Source organism: Mobula hypostoma, chromosome 7 (assembly GCF_963921235.1).
Source record: "Mobula hypostoma chromosome 7, sMobHyp1.1, whole genome shotgun sequence".
NCBI lineage: Eukaryota > Metazoa > Chordata > Chondrichthyes > Myliobatiformes > Myliobatidae > Mobula > Mobula hypostoma.
The window spans coordinates 22,475,525-22,488,437 of record NC_086103.1 but is presented as its reverse complement, the minus strand read 5'-3'; the positions used below and the strand labels follow the sequence as shown (position 1 = coordinate 22,488,437).

Sequence of the window (12,913 nt, the reverse complement as noted above, 5' to 3'; positions counted from 1 at the left end):
GTACTTGATTTATGTCTTCCCCATTTATTCTCAGCCTGCAGATAGGATTCTCTTTCTTTTTGGATATCACCATACATTCTGTCTTTTTGCAACTGATAGATAGACCCATTTTTGCACTTTCTTCAACAATTATATCAATTAAGTTTTGTAGTTCTTCCTCTGTACTTGCAATTAACACAGTGTCACCTGCATATCTGAAATTATTGATGTTTTCACCGCCAACTTTGATTCCCAAGATGTCTCATTTTTCGTAATATTGTTTCACTGTACACATTAAATAAATCAGGGGAGAAAACACACCCTTGTCTAATGCTTCCCTTGATTTTTGCATACTGACTCACTTCTCCATTTATTCTTACAGCGGCAGTTTGTTCCCAGTACAGATTTCTGATTAGGTGGAGGTCTTTTGAATCTAAATCTAGAGTTTTCCGTAATAGTTCAAATACCTTATTGTGCTTTACTTTATCAAATGCTTTTGTGTAGTCAATAAAACAAACAAATCTTTTTGCACTTGAATAGCTCGTTCTGATAGCATCTTTAACATCAATATTACGTTTCCTGTACTTCTGTCTTTCACAAAACCACATTGTTCTTTACCTAAGCAACACACATCAAAGTGGCTGGTGAACTCAGCAGGCCAGGCAGCATCTCTAGGAAGAGGTACAGTCGACATTTCAGGCCGAGAGGGTCTCGGCCTGAAACGTCGACTGTACCTCTTCCTAGAGATGCCGTCTGGCCTGCTGCGTTCACCAGCCACTTTGATGTGTGTTGCTTGAATTTCCAGCATCTGCAGAATTCCTGTTGTTTGTATTCTTTACCTGTTTCAGCTTGTATCTTACTTTCAGTTCTTGTCATCAAAATTCTTATAAGTATCTTGGTGATATGACTCATTAAACTTACGGTCCTCTATAATTCACATTATATTGCTCCAGGTGTCTCAGGAAGAGAGATAAATACCGCTTTGCATAGTCACTTTGAAACTAATGGCATTGTGGTCACCGGATGCAAAGTATTCCCCTACACAGACTTCTATCACCTGCCCTTTTTCATACCCTAATAGTGGATCCAGTCTGTTCTGACGGAGCACTTCCGTAACATTTTCTCTGACTAGTAATGTCACCCCTCCTCCTTTAATCCTCCCACTCTGTAACATCTAAAACAATGGAACTCCAGAATATGGAGCTGCCAGTCCGCCCCTCCTGTAACCAAGTCTCACGTATGGCTATGTCATAATTGCATGCGTTGATCCATACCCTGAGCTCATCCACCTCTCCTACAATACTTCTTGCATTGAATAAAAGCAGCACAGGGCACGAGTCACATCGTGCTCAACCTTGTGATTCCTGATTTTGTCTGAGGTCTTACCAACATCTGCCTCTACAACCTCTCCATGAACTATGGGTTCCCATCCCTCTGCAACTCAACTTTAAACCATATTGTACAGCATCAACAAATCTTCCCCCTGAAGATATTAGTCCCCTCCAGTTCAGGTGCAGACCATCCCTTCTGTGCAGGTCTCACCTTCCCTGGAAGTGAGTCCAATGATCCAAAAATCTTATGCCCTCCCTCCTACAGCAACTCCTTAGCCACGTGTTAAACTGTATAATCTAACTAGCTCTGGCCTCACTAGTATGTGGCATGGGTGTCCTGCCCTTTAACTTAGCACCCTAACCCTAGTCAGTACCAAATTACGGGCAGCGCCAAACTGTGAGGTGGGAAACTGAAGGGCACGCATATACCTGCAAATCTCAAAAAGCATACACAACAGAGCTACTGGAAAGTGGGCCGAGATAGAGCAGAGGATAACTTGTGAACAAAAGAATTTAGCACGTGCAATCCAGTGTAAACAATGCCATATTATACACATAGGGGAGACCTTGCGAACCAGACTCACAGGGCACCTCAGTAATATCACAAGAGGAAACCAAAACAGACCAGTTAGTAGGCACTTCCTGGAGCATGGAATGTACTCCTTGGAAATCCTGGGCCTGGAAACTAACATAAACTGGTCAAACCTCCAAAGAAAAAGAGCAGAGAGGAGATGGATTGAAACACTATAGACGTATTCCCCGAATAGTTTAAACGAGGCCTAAAAAGCTAGGCCAGAAAAATAAAATATACTCACTAAAGGACCAACACTGCACCCAATAATTAAGAAAATTATTGAGAAAACCAGAGTAGGGAGGAAGAGGAGGATCCCCTTCAGTCACCCACCCAGAAACAAAATTAAGACAGGTAACCATTAAATAGGAAAGGTACGTCTTACTTTGGAAATAGAGCCTAACAACTAGGCCTCAGAACAGAAACTAATTCCCCAAATAGTAACACCTAAACGGAATAGAGAGGGATAAAGATAGAAATTATAACTCTACAATGGATAACCCCTGGGAAGAATAGACTCCTATCGACCAGTTTGATCCAGACACAGCACTCACCACAACCCCCCAGCTTCCTCCCCCCCCACCCCCACAGGGAAGAATGCGTCTTCATCACACGGCCCTGCCCTGAAACCTAACATCTTCACACCCCCATAAACCCAAGTCCTCTTCTCGCCAGGGGGCCAAGCTCAACCTCACCCCACACCACCAGTCTACCTCCCGCCACCCCGCGGACATCCCTTGACCCTACCCCCCTAACCTAACCCTAACATCCCAAAGACCACAAACCCCAACTAAACTGGACAACACCCAAGATAACCCTGGCCACAGCCCCACAAAGGGGCCTACTTAACGCTGGGCCCCATGCTCCTCTTCCCACCACCCCCCCATGGGTAGGCCTGCATCCACATTCCTCAGCGCTATCCCTAAACCTAACACTTTCACCCATCCTACACACCCCCATAAACCAGAGCCCTTTCTCCACCAGGGGGCCAAGTTCACCCCACTTCACCATCAGTTCGGGTGCTCTTTCAACCCCTCCCACCACCGCAAGGTCCCTCAGCCCCACCTCCCAGCCATACACCTAAGCCTAACACCTCTAACCCTCCTGCACACCACCATAAACCCGAGCCCTCTCCCCACCAGGGAGCCAGGTTCACCCCACAGCACCAGTCTAACGATATCTGCACCACCCCACAAACACCCCCAACACTACCCTTCACCCTAATCCTAACTTCCAATGGACCACACACCCCAATTAAACTGGACACACCCCAAATAACCCAAGCCACACTTCACAGAGGGGCCTACGTAATATCTGCCTCTACCATCCCCTCTCGCATCCCCAGTCCTGTGCCCTGCCCCTAAACCTAACACCTCCAACCCTCCTATGCACCCCCATAAACCCAAGAACTTACCCCACCAAGGGGCCAAATTCACCCAATATCACCAGCAGTTCAGTTCCTCTTTCAGCCCTCCCCCTACTGCGAGGTCCCGCAGAAACCAGCCCCCCTCCACCCCGCAATGCCAGTTGCCACCCCACCCCCCTTCGCCGTGAATCCTCCATCCCCATTACCTAACTCTACCCCCAGGCCTGTCCCTCCCCACAACACCCCTCAAGTAACTACTGCACAACCCCTAGAACACAGCACCCATTCCCTATAACCACCCCCCCCAAACACTATCCATAGGCAATAACTCCACCATTTTAACTTAAACTCCAGAACAGAGGTTAACGAGGAAGAAGGTCCCAATAAAGGCATGTCGGGGACCGAGATAATGACAATGTGGGCCAAAAACAAAGTGGCAAGGTGAAGTGATACTGCATCTCCAGTACGAGATCTACAAATACTAGAGGGATATTTTGCCCACCGCCCACATACTCGCATCCTAACCCTAACCCATGCATTAGGGTTAGTTAACTTAGCACCTAACTCCTTGAAATTCCTATGCAAAATGTTATTACTTGTCCTACCCATAACATCGTTACTTATATGGACCATGACCTCTGGTTGTTCACCTTTCCACTTAAGAATGCTGACAACTCGATCCGACGTGTCCCAGGCCCTGGCACACGAGGGGCAACATACCATACGAGAATCTCGTTCTTGCACACGGAACCTCCTGTCTGTTCTCCTAACTAACAAATCCCCCATCACCGCAGTGTGCCTCTTCTCTCCCTACCCTTCCCTTCTGAGTCGAACAGTTAGACTCAGTGCCAGAGACTGTGACTTTCCTGTAGGTCAATCGTGCCCTCCACCCCAACAGTATCAAAAGGGATATACCTTTTGTTGAGGGGGATGGCCACAGGAGTACTCTGCACTGGCTCCTTAGCTCCTTTCCCCTTCCTGAATGTCACCCAGTTTCCTGTATCCTGCATCTTGGGTGTAACTACCTCTCTCTACCTGCTATCTATCGCACCTTCAGTTCCCAAATGATCGAGACCTCATTCAGTTCCAGCTCCTCAGCGTGGATTGTTAGAAGCTGTAGCTGGATGCACATCTCTAAGTTGTAGTCATCAGAGACACTGGAGGTCTCCATGCCTTCCCACAGCACCTCTACTGTCCCAGCTGAGCAGATACAAAGAAGGAAAGGATATAAAAAAACACTTTACCCAGAGCTTTTCTTTCCTTTCTGTCTCAAGCCTCTCTTCGCTGAAGCCTTGAAGAGCTAAAGCCTCAAGATCACCACTCTGACTCTGTCCACTCAGATGATGGCCAGTGCACTTGCCCATGCCTTCCTTTAATTTGCTCTTGCTAATCAATCTCAAATGCAGATAAGCTGCTGATCAAAGCTCTATTATAGTGCCACAACTGCTGTCCCCTTTTTCTACTCGGGCAGTGGACCTGAGCGAAATCCCATCACCTCAAACTTCTGATGTACGGATTGGTCGCTGGTTAAAGCTCTGTTACTTTATTATGCATCTAACAGACATTCAACTCTATTATTGTCTATCCTGCTTGTTTTTTCCTCAAAGAATCCTAACAGACTTGTCAGGCAAGACTTTCCCTTAAGAGAACCATGCCGACTATGGCCTACTTTATCATGTGCCTCCAAGAATCCTGAAACCACATCCTTAACAATCGACTCCCACAAATACAACTCCTCCTATAATTTTGTCTCTTCTGCCTCCCTCCCTTCTTGAAGAGTGGATTGACATTTGCAATTTTCCAGTCCTCCAGAACCACTCCAGAAACTAATGGCTCTTGAAAGATGATCACTAATACCTCTACAGTCTCTTCAGCAACCTCTTTCAGGACCCTGAGGTATAGTCCATCTGGCCCAGGTGATTTATCTACCTTCAAACTTTTTAGTTTCCAAAGCACATTCTCATTAGTAATAGCAACTGCACACACTTCAGACCCCTGACATTCTCAAAATTATGGCATAATGCTAGTGTCTTTCACAGTGAAGACTGACGCAAAATACTTGTTCAGTTTATCCCCCATTGCTACCACGCCAGCATCATTTTCCAACTCTCGCTTCTCTTTTACTCTTTATACACCTGAAAAATTATTTGATATCCTCTTTGATATTGCTGGCTAGCTTACCTCCATATTTTACCTCCCCCCCACCTTATGGTTTGTTTTTAGTTGCTGTGATGGGGTCCTGAATTACCCCTGTGAACTGTGCTTTTGAAGAAAGACAGAGAGACAGAGAGAGACAGAGAGAGACAGAGAGAGACAGAGAGAGACAGAGAGAGACAGAGAGAGACAGAGAGAGACAGAGAGACAGAGAGACAGAGAGACAGAGAGACAGAGAGACAGAGAGACAGAGAGACAGAGAGACAGAGAGACAGAGAGACAGAGAGACAGAGAGACAGAGAGACAGAGAGACAGAGAGAGAGAGGAAGACTGCTTTGAGATGGTGTTATGAACCCCTAAGGTTCATATTTCCTGTGGACTGTCACTTTAAGGCACAAGGAGGAACTGAGACTAACTTTAGGATTTCTACTGAATTCAGAGAGGGAGGGTACCGATCAGCTCGTAAGTCACTATGGTGACCCAGGGTGGCGTTACTTGATGGACAATCGATGTTATAGTTTCTCTGAAGCATGGTTATACTTCCCAAGGACATGGCCTGCTAGCGCATTCTTACGCAGACAAAGAAAGAAGGAGTTATTTGAGAGACAGTTGGTACTCAGTACGGTGAGATAAATAGGAGGTCAGATGATCGACCTGCAGCACATGTTCTTGGACACTGAATGAGCTTTGTTGTGCCCACAGAAAAAGTGGGTTTTTGGAGGATCGATCAGTGGCTCTTGCAGTGAGAAAAGGGTTTGACCGGTGGGGAGTTGTCCACGTGTCCAACCTTTGTCTGGGTTGATGATTCCACCACAGAACGGTCCCCTTTGTTGAAGTCACAGTCGGTGACTTTTAAAGGATTTCAGAGGACAATGAGAAGATCAATGGTGTCAGCTCACCTGAAGACTCAAATCTCTCCCTCTCTCTCCATCATTACTCTACTCAATACCACGAACTGAACTGTACTCATTATCATAAAACTATCTATTTACCCCAAGACTTGAAGAAGCTTGGTTTTCCTATATATTCCACACTTACTTATATATAATCATTTGCTAACCTGTTTGATTTATCTGCATTTATATTATTGTATTGCGTAGTTACTAATAAATATTATTAGTTAATAGCAATACTGGACTCCAAAATGATTTCCATTTCTGCTGGTTCTTTAACCCGTCACAGGGTACGTGACAGTCGCCTTCTGTTTGTTTTTAAAAGTTTCACAATCCTTTAACTTCCCACTAATTGTTGCTCCATTTTATGCCCTCTCTTTGGCTTTGACAGCCCTTGTGAGCCATGGTTACATCATCCTGCCTTCAGAATTCTTCTTTGAGAAGTACCTACACTGATCTCGGAAACTTCTGAAGATTAAAGACACTTACGTTAGAATACTGTGTTTATGAATGACAGCTTCACCTTCAATACTATAATTACAAGCAAACTCATCCCAAAACTTTGAATTCTGGGAAAGAACAGTTCTCTTTGCAACCAGATGCTTGACTTCCTGACCAACAGACTGCAGTCTGTAATCTCAACTCAGGTGCTCTTGGACCCCTACTCTACTCCCTGTACACTCTCGACTATGTGGCCAGTTTCTACTCTCATTTCATCTACAAGTTCACAGATGATACCACCCACAGTGGGCTGTAATCGACTAACGACGAGTTAGAATATAGGAAGGAAAGAGAGCCTAATGACATGATGTCATTACAACAATCTTTCCCTCAGAGCCAACAGAACCAAAAAAAAGATCTGTTCATTAACTTCAGGAATGATCCATTTCCCTCCAGTTTCTGTGTATTCATGAGCCTAACAAAGAGCCTCTTAAACACTTCTATCATATCTGCCTCCACAGATCCAAATAAAAGGTCTCAGACCAAACGTTGGCTCTTCATTTCTCTCCATAGATGCTGCCTGACCTGCTGAGTTCCTCCAGCGTTTTGTGAGTGCTGCTCATTATTTCACATTATTTTACTTTGTGGCTTAATGGTTTAATCATTAAAACACAGTTACAATTAAGAATTTTTTTTGAATTTCATAGTTTAAAAAAAAAATCGATATTTCTTGATAGCTTTGATGGAAGGCCAAGCTCAAGCTCTGTCTCACTTCGCCTCTATCAAAGCATGTCAGGTTTGTTGGAGGCTCAGGGCCTGGCCATATTCCACCAGATAGCTACTCACTGCAGGGACCCTGCTATAGTTGACTGGGTACCTACAGGATGCAGATTAACGGGTGCCTCTGTTAAGAAAAAATGTGAACTTCTTAAATGCGTTGGTGAGTAGATAAGAAATAAATGCCAGTTTTACCTGTGACATTTACATCCATTGAAAGAAAAAGGTGTATTGGGCATTAATCTCCATGAAGAGCCTAAACACCAGAGAACAAGAGCAGAAAGTGGGCAGGGAGCAAGGGAAATGCAGGTTTACCATTCAGCTACAAGATGTGATTGCTAATTGGAGATCAGAGGCTAAATACTGAGCTGCAAGTGACTCATTGCACATTAATCTACGAGATACACTACTAATGAAAATGAACTCAGTTCATTTATAACCGTTAGCTCCATGAAATGTCAATGTTGCACTTAAACTTTAAAAGCAGATGCTTTACAGTAGCTCTCCAAAAGCATTGCAGATCAGAAACATGCCTCCTGTAGGACTTTAATATAACCACAACTTACCTAACACTTAGATGGCGACTGCATTTAACCAGCATTTGCATACAATGCACAGCCACCACTCCCATGATAACCAAGCTGATTGGACCGAGCTGTGGACCGACAGAAAAGGGAATTAAAATGATTCCACACTAGCCTCATACTATGTGTGTCACAAAACTTACTATATTGTTAGATTCACATCCTGCCCAACCCTTGAAGCAAACAACTTACAAGTACAAAAACAGCAACATGAGTGAAGAATAACAGGCTTAAAGGAGAGGTGCATTTAATCATTCATTGCTACTGAGTGCCTGTTTTAAACCGAATCAATAAATGGGTCAAATAAATGTTATATCTTTGATCTCTGTCATTTGCTTTTTTTGTGGTGAACTCACTTTCTCTGACAGTCCATTTAGCCTAAGTCTGTACTCCACATAATACAATTAACTCCCAACCCTTCAAGTCACACTGCCCAACAACCCTCGATTTAACCCTAACCGAATCTCAGGACAATTTACAATGACCAGTTAACCTATCAACCATCGTTGGAATGTGGGTGGATACTGGAGCACCCGGAGGAAACCCACATGGTCATGGGGAGAACGTACAAACTGCTTACAAGCAGTGGTGGGAACGGAACCTGGGTCACCTGTCACACTGTAAAGCATTATACCAACCGCTACGCTACTGTGTATTCTCACTTTCAGTCACATTGCATGACCACAATTTTCCACAGTGAGTAACAGGAAAGGTATGGCCACATTAGTGGGATTGTATTACAGACCACCCAATAGTCAACAAGACTTGGAAGAGCAAATCTGCAGAGAGATAGCAGGCAACTGCAGGAAACATAAAGTTGTGGCGGTAGGGGATTTTAATTTTTAATAGGGGACTCCCATACTGTTAGGGGTCTAGATGGTTTAGAGTTTGTAAAATGTGTTCAGGAAAGTTTTCTAAATCAATATATAGAGGGACCAACTAGAGGGGATGCAATATTGGATCTCCTGTTAGGAAACGAATTAGGGCAAGTGACAGAAGTCTGTGTAGGGGAGCACTTTGGTTCCAGCGATCATAACACCATTAGTTTCAATTTGATCATGGACAAGGATAGATCTGGTCCTAGGGTTGAGGTTCTGAACTGGAAGAAGGCCAAATTTGAAGAAATGAGAAAAGATCTAAAAAGCGTGGATTGGAACAGGTTGTTCTCTGGCAAAGATGTGATTGGTAGGTGGGAAGCCTTCAAAGGGGAAATTTTGAGAATGCAGAGTTTGTATGTTCCTGTTAGGATTAAAGGCAAATTGAATAGGAATAAGGAACCTTGGTTCTCAAGGGATATTGCAACTCTGATAAAGAAGAAGAGTTCTATGAAATGTATAGGAAACAGGGGGTAAATCAGGTGCTTGAGGAGTATAAGAAGTTTAAGAAAATACTTAAGAAAGAAATCAGGAGGGCTAAAAGAAGACATGAGGTTGCCTTGGCAGTTAAAGTGAAGGATAATCCAAACAGCTTTTACAAATATACTAAGAGCAAAAGGATTGTAAGGGATAAAATTGGTCCTCTTGAAGATCAGAGTGGTTGGCTTTGTGCGGAACCAAAGGAAATGGGGGAGATCTTAAATAGGTTTTTTGCGTCTATATTTACTAAGGAAGCTGGCATGAAATCTATGGAATTGAGGGAATCAAGTAGTGAGACCATGGAAACTGTACGGATTGAAAAGGAGGAGGTGCTTGCTGTCTTGAGAAAAATTAAAGTGGATAAATCCCCGGGACCTGACAGAGTGTTCCCTCGGACCTTGAAGGAGACTAGTGTTGAAATTGCGGGGGCCCTGGCAGAAATATTTAAAATGTCGCTGTCTATGAGTGAAGTGCCGGAGGATTGGAGAGTGGCTCATGTTGTTCCGTTGTTTAAAAAAGGATCGAAAAGTAATCCGGGAAATTATAGGCCGTTGAGTTTAACGTCAGTAGTAGGTAAGTTATTGGAGGGAGTACTAAGAGACAGAATCTACAAGCATTTGGATAGACAGGGGCTTATTAGGGAGAGTCAACATGGCTTTGTGCGTGGTAGGTCATGTTTGACCAATCTGTTGGAGTTTTTCGAGGAGGTTACCAGGAAAGTGGATGAAGGGAAGGCAGTGGATATTGTCTACATGGACTTCAGTAAGGCCTTTGACAAGGTCCCGCATGGGAGGTTAGTTAGGAAAATTCAGTCGCTAGGTATACATGGAGAGGTGGTAAATTGGATTAGACATTGGCTCGATGGAAGAAGCCAGAGAGTGGTGGTAGAGAATTGCTTCTCTGAGCGGAGGCCTGTGACTAGTGGTGTGCCACAGGGATCAGTGCTGGGTCCATTGTTATTTGTCATCTATATCAATGATCTGGATGATAATGTGGTAAATTGGATCAGCAAGTTTGCTGATGATACAAAGATTGGAGGTGTAGTAGACAGTGAGAAAGGTTTTCAGAGCCTGCAGAGGGACTTGGACCAGCTGGAAAAATGGGCTGAAAAATGGCAGATGGAGTTTAATACTGACAAGTGTGAGGTATTGCACGTTGGAAGGACAAACCAAGGTAGAACATACAGGGTTAATGGTAAGGCACTGAGGAGTGCAGTGGAACAGAGGGATCTGGGAATACAGATACAAAATTCCCTAAAAGTGTCGTCACAGGTAGATAGGGTCATAAAGAGAGCTTTTGGTACATTGGCCTTTATTAATCAAAGTATTGAGTATAAGAGCTGGAATGTTATGATGAGGTTGTATAAGGCATTGGTGAGGCTGAATCTGGAGTATTGTGTTCAGTTTTGGTCACCAAATTACAGGAAGGATATAAATAAGGTTGAAAGAGTGCAGAGAGGGTTTACGAGGATGTTGCCGGGACTTGAGAAACTCAGTTACAGAGAAAGGTTGAATAGGTTAGGACTTTATTCCCTGGAGCATAGAAGAATGAGGGGAGATTTGATAGAGGTATATAAAATTATGATGGGTATAGATAGAGTGAATGCAAGCAGGCTTTTTCCACTGAGGCAAGGGGAGAAAAAAACCAGAGGACATGGGTTAAGGGTGAGGGGGGAAAAGTTTAAAGGGAACATTAGGGGGGGCTTCTTCACACAGAGAGTGGTGGGAGTATGGAATGAGCTGCCAGACGAGGTGGTAAATGCGGGTTCTTTTTTAACATTTAAGAATAAATTGGACAGATACATGGATGGGAGGTGTATGGAGGGATATGATCCATGTGCAGGTCAGTGGGACTAGGCAGAAAATGGTTCAGCACAGCCAAGAAGGGCCAAAGGGCCTGTTTCTGTGCTGTAGTTTCTATGGTTCTATGGTTCAGTGCTTAAGGGCAACATCCAGACATGGGGCTTGGACTGATATGGAGGCAGCCATACAAAAAATATCAAGAAATTACCACCTCCTGTAAGCATTGAATAACACCTTTCCATGCTTTACAACTCGTGATTAGTTACAGACCTTCATTCATTTGGATCGAGGCAATTGCAAAAAAAAAGAAACAATGCAAAAACCAAAAGAGCAGATTGTTATAGTACCAATTGTAGATAATGAGGAGGTTGCCAATGGTTGCAGCACAATATTGAGTTTGCAGAGTGTGTTTCAATGAGATCACCAATCATTCTGCTACCCTCAACAGTATGGGTAATCTCTCCTCATAACTAAGAGTAGATTGGGCAAGTCCACATCTGACGAATGGGAGATGGTTAAAGACCAGCTCATCATGATTCATGGCCAACGTGTGAGGAAGAAGGGCAGGATAGCAAGGTTCAGGAACCCTTGATGAGAAATAATGCAAATTTAGTCAAAAATAAACAAGAAGCTGAAATTGCAGAGGGCCATTGAAGGAAATAAAGTAAGCACAAGAGAAATTAAATACAGAATCAGTTTTAAAAGATGACATGGTTATTCAGAAAGCAAGCAGGAAGGTAAACTGACATCGGCATCATTGCAGGCAGGTTTGAGAGAAAGTTAGATGCATTTCAGCTCCTGTTATATTGACCCCTTGTGAAATGGCAAATGAAATACTTTATTCTATGAGTCTGATCACACTCAGAAGGACATGTTGCCAATTGCAGCAGAGTGCAGGAATGTGAGTGAAGTGTTCTTACGCTACGTCCACACTAGACTGGATAAATCTGACACCAAAGCTTTTTCTCTTCGATTTGACCCTCCATCCACACTGAAACAGCATTTTTCTCCAGAGTGTGTAAATTTGAAAACGCTGATTGTGCAGAGCAGTGTGGACGGGGTAAACGGATATTTTCAAAAACGCTGTCATGACGTGCCGGAACAGATGGCGGCAGCGTGGCATTTCATTGTTTTCTTGAACGCAACCCCCCCCCACACCACCTAACAATTTCAGAACAGACGGCAACGAGACTGAAGCCAGAAGAGTTAGAAATGTACTCACCAAATACTTTGACCCATAGCTTACTGAATAAATACGTATACTCACTTTGCCCTGTTTTCTGTCCTTGCTTGTATGAAGGTGGTTTACCTATTTATGCAAGTACTTCTCTGACAATAGATGTATAACAGCCTAATGTAACATTGTATGGAAATACAAGATAACACTGATGCAGACATGTTTTATACATTTAACAAGGTGCTTTATTAATGCAACAGAGTTAGTCAGTTCTTCAATGTTCGACATCAGTCGGATCTTACTGTCCGCGAACTCCGTCAGTTGCCTGCATACGCTCCAATATTTGTTTTTTTTCAGTTTTAAGTCCTCCTGCACGAGAGCCAACAGCAACTCCTTTTAAGTTTTTCTAGTCTGTAACTGAGCAAACGTGCACCAAGTATACCGTTTCCTCTTCGCTTGGTTTCTGTGTGTCCTGCGCATGCC

At 43.7% G+C, this 12,913-nt stretch overlaps 1 protein-coding gene across 3 annotated transcripts in view; it reads right to left on the bottom strand.

Moving 5' to 3' along the window:
• Nucleotides 1–12,913, bottom strand: part of slc36a1 (solute carrier family 36 member 1) — a 66,154-nt gene that overhangs the window by 36,809 nt on the left and 16,432 nt on the right. For all 3 annotated transcript variants that reach the window (XM_063053139.1, XM_063053138.1, XM_063053140.1), the window contains one exon: nucleotides 8,079–8,167. In XM_063053139.1, the coding sequence (XP_062909209.1) occupies nucleotides 8,079–8,167 (89 nt within the window). The remainder of the gene's footprint in view (nucleotides 1–8,078; nucleotides 8,168–12,913) is intronic.